Source organism: Corvus brachyrhynchos, unplaced genomic scaffold (assembly GCF_000691975.1).
Source record: "Corvus brachyrhynchos isolate BGI_N302 unplaced genomic scaffold, ASM69197v1 scaffold720, whole genome shotgun sequence".
NCBI classification, from domain to species: Eukaryota; Metazoa; Chordata; class Aves; order Passeriformes; family Corvidae; genus Corvus; species Corvus brachyrhynchos.
In genome coordinates this window covers 562,175-569,303 of record NW_008235978.1, presented here as the reverse complement: position 1 = coordinate 569,303, position 7,129 = coordinate 562,175, and the positions used below count along the sequence as shown (strand labels likewise).

Sequence of the window (7,129 nt, the reverse complement as noted above, 5' to 3'; positions counted from 1 at the left end):
CGCTGCTGCTGCAAGGGACAGCCCAGAGACACCCGTTAGCACCAGCGGTCACAGGGATCCTGGGAACACCCCTACCCACTGCTGAGACACCCAGCAGGTGTGGAAACGCTGAGCCATCCCACCTACGAATAAAGGAGGTTGCATGGAGGCTGGAGGTTAAAGGAGGCTTTTCCAATCAGACCGAGAGCAGAGATGCCCATCACCATGGCCACAGGCCCACCTCTGGTCACAGGTCAGACAGCAGTGAGGGTCTCACTGGCAGAGGGGGCTGAACCCTTGCTCCTTACCCATGCTGGCTCTGACCACGTCCTGCAGTGCTCATGACCTTGAACAACTCCTGTCAGACATCCAGGGGTCAGAATCTCAGGAGTGCAAAGTGCAGCCCTGGAAATGTTGCTCTGCTGTTGTACACCCCCCTCCCCACCGGTCTGTGGGTGCTGTCCTGAGGTACTCAAGGAGATGTACCAAGGAATGGCTTTGCAATCCCAGCACCCGTGTGAGAGACAAAACAGCCTGTAGTCAGGGTGTCTTGTTCCCAGTCCTAGACCTAGATAGAATAGGTCTGTACTTTTCACCGAATGCAATCTCTTAGCACTTAATAACACACTTCAGTAAGATATTACTGAATCTTAAAATTACATGGTGTAGCCACTTCTCTAGTTTAGAGAAATTAAAAAAATTAATTAATTGAGCATGTTACCTGGTTTCAGGTGAGCAAAAGGAATTTCCCCCGTTAACAGCTCCCAGAGGCACAGAGCATAGCTGAAGACATCGGCTTTGATGGTGTACCTCGTGCACTGGGTGAACACCTCAGGGGCCATCCAGCGCAGGTTCTGCGCACCAGGAAGCAGCAATCACACATTAGCAGTGTTTGCTTCCTCATACAAGCACCTATTCCTGTATGTTTGTTTTCCTTTGTTTCCTTATTTCCTGCCTCCATCACTCCATAAAATAATTGGTAATCTGCCAGGAAAAATTTTCACCTGACTTGCAAAATGTAGTCAGTGTGTTACTGTGTATGATATGTAACTACATCAGCTTGGTGCTATCTCAGCTCCATAGAGCCAGGCTGAGCAGGCTTTAACTGTGACAGTAGGATGAGAATAAAAACAGAAGCCCAGGCTCAAGGTCTGGAGACCACATCATATGATCTGAGAGATATATGCATATATGCCACATAATAAGAATTAACTACTGCTCCAGCTGGCAGAAGTAAAAGGTGACAATAGCTGCATTGGACTGGGGCCTGCTCTCTTGGGGTCTTGCTGCTCCCTGCAGAGCCCCAGTTCTGAGGCTGCTTCACAAGCAACCAGTCTCTCCCTGGGGTGACGGGTTCAGGGTGGATTTTTAGATTCCTTGTGCTCCGTACTCTGCATCCTATACAGGGCAGGACAGCCCCCATCAGGTCAGTTTTCATAGAACAGCCTTTCTCAGCAGAACAGCACCAAGCCCCAGCAAGACTTAATGTCTGAGCAGCAGCCCCACTCCCCACACAGCGAGTACCACTGCAGAGTGTTAAAGAGCTGGTTGCCAAGGCTGGCTGTAGCACCACCCATCCTCTGGCACTGCCCACTCCATCCCATCATCCATCCCACCCCACATTAATAGTTAGGATGATGTGAACGTTCCTGGCCATGGGGTGACACACAGGACATATCTGGACCCCAACCCATGAAGACAACAACTGTCTTGTAAATCTGACAGTGAGCAACGGGCTATTGTGAAGAAAAGAACTGTGAAATAAGGGAATCAGTGCTGAGTAACTAATTCCCTGTTAGAAAAAGGAACCACCTGCCAACAGCATGTGTGTGTGAGTGGGGAAGAGTGGATTAAAAAAAACTCTTTAGTAAGGAATTGGGGCAATAGAGCTCCAAAGACAACCTTATAAAGCATTGTTTTCTGCTGCAGATGTTATATATTCTCTCATCTCTGCTATTAAAGACAGAGGAAAAAAATTAAACCAAGACAGAGAAACATTGAGAGAGATGAAATACTACACCAGTTCATCGTTTCCAACAAACATATTTCCAATGTCTTCTTCTCCTAAACTGTGCTTGCCTGTATGTTTGATATTAATTATGTGGAATAAAACAAGAAACAAACCCCAGGTTGTTTTGTCATGTTGTCTTCATCCAGGGATTGCAGAAATCGAGATTCTGAAACAGAGCAAGAAAAAGAATTACTCTCAGGCCAATACAGACACACACCTTATTATACAAAAATCCCACCTTAAGTACAATTACACAGGACCCTCTCAGTCAGCACATGTTTAGTTTTAGAGAATTTGGGGTTAATTTATAAGTGTTTCACAAAATCTCCTTACCTCCAAAATCAGCGACTACTGCATGACCATCCTCATACAGGAGAATATTGTGACTGGGGGAAAAAAAAACAAATCCTATAGGTAATTGTTTGCTAGTGCCTTAAAGATGGTGAAAATGTTATCATTTTTGGGTCATAGCTAAATGTTTGAGTTCAAATCACCTCCTTGGGTAGCTAAATGTCTGTAGGTACATCTCATATTTATTGTTAGAAAGTGCACCTTACCCCTGAGAGGGCAAACCAGCTTCTAATCAATATCAGAGCAAAACACCTTCTGTAATTAGTTAGAGACCAAGTCCAAGAGCTTTATTTAATATGTGCACTGAATCTCAGTGATGAAGTGATAAAGATCATGATATTTGAATATAAACATAGTGATGATCTTAAAATAAAATTGCACAGACTGATTCTGTTTCCTTCTAAGGCTTACGTAGGTGGCAATCCCATATTTACGCCAGTGTATGGAAGAGAAGGAGCAGATCTGAAGAGTCCGTATAGAACGGATCATGCAGGCAAAATATATTTGCCTATTGCAAAATGTCATTTAGCAGGAAAAGTGTATATAGAATCTACTGAAAATTTTTTTACTGATTCATGGAAGTTACAGCAACCGATTTAATTTTCAGCAAAGAACACACAAGATGAAGTAAAAAAAAGACCACTTCATAAAACAGTATAGTCATAGAATCATCAAGGCTGGAAAAAACTCCAAGATCACAGAGTCAAACCTTTGACTGCTAATCCAACCTTTGACTGATTTGCATGCAACAAATCCAGAGAGAGAATTTTAGAAATCGGCAACACAAATACAGGGTTCCAAAGAGAATGGAAGCTTGGGGAAAGACGCACAAGATGCTTTAGCTAGGTCACAAGCTTCCAGTACCTCTGGAAATAAAGGCTTCCCTACCCCAGTCACTATACCTTCATGGCACAGGGCTTTGGAAGGGCCGAGCAAATCACAACATAAAAGTGCAGGAATGTGGACACAATGATGATGTCAGGGTATTTATCAAATGCTGACTGAGTCAAGAAAATTCAGAAGAGTGAAAAGTGTATGAAAAACAGAAATGAAAAAGTTGGCAAGAGTTTACCTGAGGAAGGAAAATGGAAGTAATATTGATGGTGTCAACAAAAAGCACAACCTGCTCATATTAGAGCTGCAGATAGAAACAAGAGCAGTCAAGTGAGGAACACAAATTTTACCAGATAACAGTTTTAGGACAGAAGAAAATTTAAGCTCTCCCAAGCAGGACTCCCACAAATCACTGTCTTCAAGGTTTCCACCTTCACCTAAACCCAACCCTTGGGATGATAAATTTAATCATAAAAATGTAACCATGACTCTCCTGATTTATATTCAATCTGATTTTAGCTCTCATATGTACTTTCCATCAAAATATTTAAATTATTTTAGTATCACATGTGGAATTGTTTTGAGATCCACACCGTATGCCAAATGAAAATATGAATCAAACACAAGGTGGAACTAGAGAGACTCCTGAAGGCTGCACCCCAGGCTGAGTGTAGGTACACAAGCCACACAGAGCTACAGACTTTGCTGTGGTCTTCGCTCAAATTTGGCCTCTGTCAGTAGGGACAAAAATTATCACCATGTCTCAACTGCATTGAGCCCTAGCTTCAACTTCAGGCTATTCCAGGATTGTGTAGACTTGAATAAATCCAACTTGACAAGTCAAGACATAATCAAGACCTAGGCTGACAGTCTTTATGGAGAAGCAGAGAAATCAATTGAAATTCCCTTTCTCCTCATGGCATGCATCAGCCTTTCATAGAATCACAGAATCTTTGAGATTGGAGCTCTCCAAGACCTCCAAGATCACGGAGTCCAACCTGTGACCAATCCCCACCTCGTCACCCAGCCCACAGCACTGACTGCCATGTCCAGGTGTTCCTTGGACACCTCCAGGGATGGTGACTCCACCACTGCTCTGGGTAGCCACTTCCAATGCCTGACCACCCTTTCAGTGATGAAATTCTCCCTGATGTCCAATTTGAACCTCCCCTGGCTCAGAATCTGAAAAACAATGCTGAAATGCTCATCTTGGTGCTGAGTGCATTGATGGGCATATCTGAGGGCAGGAAGCAGGTTCTGGGAGGGTTTTGTCAGTCTGGTACCTCCAGGGAACACTACAAATACTGATTTTTCTTTTTTAAAGTAAACAAATACACCCCACAGAAATAAGGCTTGGAAGGTAACAGCTTAAAAATGCTGTAATTGACTCAGTGGCACTTGAAAATGTGAAAACATCAGATGAAACAGGTGCTCTTAAGCCTGTGTTTTGAGAAATACAGCAAGAAAAATCCAAGCTGAACTGAGCTGGCAGAAGACTAATACAGAGTTCAGCAGAATCAGAAATTAATTTTCTTCTGTTAAGGTCACACAGGGATTGCAATAGTGAGAGCAGGCATTGTTCTCTTCATGAAACCATGGAAGGAAGAAAACGAGATAAGAACAAGGAGCGTGCAATCATCCTGGCTTTGTGAAAGGACATGGTTCTGGGGTCTGCCAGGCGTGGAGGCTTCTCTCTCCCATGTCAAGTGACAGGCACAGCATGTCCCTTTCCTAAGGATTTGGGCCATTAAAAGATCCTTCTGCCTTTAACACACTGTGGGTGTAATAAAAAGCAATGGATATTTTAAGATTTCACAAGGGACGTTTCAACAAAGAGTTGCAGACTCCATGCCCATTACCACCAGGCTGCCATCCTCTCTTTCATCTCCCTCACCAAGCAGCTCTCAGAAGTGTTCACAGATAGTTAGAGCCATCAAAAGCAGGTCAGTTGCTCAAAGGCTTGCTCCAGCCATGTTCAGCTGTCATGGCTTAAATTAAATGGATACTAAAATGGTCTCTTTTATTAAAGTGCTATAATCTTTGTGGCTTCCATCCCTCACCATGGTGTAAGTAGTAATAAGGTGATGCATGTCACCATTACTGATGGCTGTCAGAAGTGAAAAGCAAAATAAAACTCCCAATTATTCTTCAAATGGAAGGATAACTCCTTTTTCAGGGTAGAGACACGAAAGATTAATTTTCTTCTCTATTCTGTCAAGCCATATTGCAGGTTTATTTAATGCATTATGTGTAGTGCATTAGATTTCAGAACTCACAAAAGTGATTATGAGTTATGTGAAAAATTAAGGTAAAAAATATGAGACTCCTGTGAAGCCACTGGCAAAACTTAACACGGATTTTCACTCTTAGTCTTTCTCTTAAGTTGTTGCAAAGTTTTTCATCTGGTAATTGTGCCTGTGGGTTGGCTGGGACTCATGCTGCAAACACGACTCCTGCTCTTGCACTAAACTTTCAGAAGTTGAGCTCTCTCAGCAGCACACATCAATGGCTCCAACATTCCCTACAGCACATTATCTTCTGACCCTCACAAATACGATCTGTATGAGTTCTGTGGGGCAGTTACATGCTTTCTGGATCTCTAGGAAGATACTGGTTTGGGTTTTCTTTTGTGGAAATCATTATTTAAAATCCTTCAGTGCAGAACTGTTCTTCTAAGAGCCACCAAGGCATGAAGCTGAACTGTGAGGTCTGAGTCTTGGCTGCCCTGGTCTGAGCCTTGGCTCCCCTAGAGCAGTTCCACAGGCTGCAGAAGTCAGGCCTGGGGCTCTTGGCTCGTGCCACTGCCTCAAAAGCAAGGCTCTCCCTTGGAACAACACAGGTGTGCGGCCTGGAAGGAAGCTGGGCAGGGATGCAGGTATGAGAAGGAGACTCAGAAGGATAGTGGAGGACGCCATTCAGCGTGCCTGTTGCTCTCGAGGGCTGACAGAGCTAAGGACCATGCTTTGGCTCTAGCAAAAGGATCACTTTCATCTCCAATCCTGCAATCAATGCCATTCAGGTATTTCACCCCCTGTTGGTGAAACATGCTCAAGACCCTTTTCACAGCTGGAGCAGCAAGAACAGGCTTTTCCCTGCAGCCACCAAGGACTCAGTGCTCCCATTCGGATACCACCAGAGATGGGTGAGTGCCCAGTCCTGTGAAGATCTCAGCTCCCAGAGGGAAGCAATCAGAGCTGCTGTGAGCTGTAACAAACAAGCCAAGCAAACAGAGAAACACACGAACTCAGTGACTAGCAGGAAATATTTAGAGTAAAAGAGACAAAGCAAAGGGCAGGAGATGAAACGATGAGGGAATGTGACCAGGTGGCCTTTGCCAGCAGGTGTTAGGCTGAAATTGAGCATTGGGAAATGGAGATTCAGAAAAACAAACAGATGTAGGGAAACACCATCACCCACTGCAGCCTTCCAGGACAATCACAGTTCAGCAGTTGTGACTCATAGAGGTTTGTATAAAACCTCTGAGATTATTTTCAATTGAGTGCTAATGAGACACTGTGGGGTTGCAGGAGGCTGCAGGGTGTCCCTGTGGCTTTGAGCTTTCATGTTGCCTAAATTTTTAGGTTGAAGACTGAAACTGACCTGTTCAAATCCCGATGTATGATGGGCTGTGTGAGATTGTGGAGGTACTCCATGCCTTTGGCCACATCTACAGCAATGATTAATTTAGACTGCAGATCAAGAATTCTGTATTTCGTAAAAAAAATTAAAATTACTTGAAGGTAATAAACAGTTGAAAATTATTCTTATCTGTAAATCATGGGACGTTTAAAATTGTTTTACACACAAAATAATGTTACGTAATCTATGCAAAGTAAACCTATATATTGTAAAATAATGGCAATAACAACTTTGTGATTACTCATCAATTTACCTCGTACACCCCATTAAAGCGAACCAAAGCTCAATATTTTCCACTGTGTTCCTTTCTCTGTT

At 43.4% G+C, this 7,129-nt stretch overlaps 1 protein-coding gene across 1 annotated transcript in view; it reads right to left on the bottom strand.

Moving 5' to 3' along the window:
• LOC103612923 (serine/threonine-protein kinase TNNI3K) overlaps positions 1–7,129 on the bottom strand; it is a 35,882-nt gene that overhangs the window by 6,014 nt on the left and 22,739 nt on the right. Inside the window, exons 17-20 of the mRNA XM_017729383.1 lie at positions 6,776–6,915; positions 2,324–2,376; positions 2,104–2,156; positions 685–833 (exon numbers count right to left, since the gene is read on the bottom strand). Of these exons, the coding sequence (XP_017584872.1) occupies positions 685–833; positions 2,104–2,156; positions 2,324–2,376; positions 6,776–6,915 (395 nt within the window). The remainder of the gene's footprint in view (positions 1–684; positions 834–2,103; positions 2,157–2,323; positions 2,377–6,775; positions 6,916–7,129) is intronic.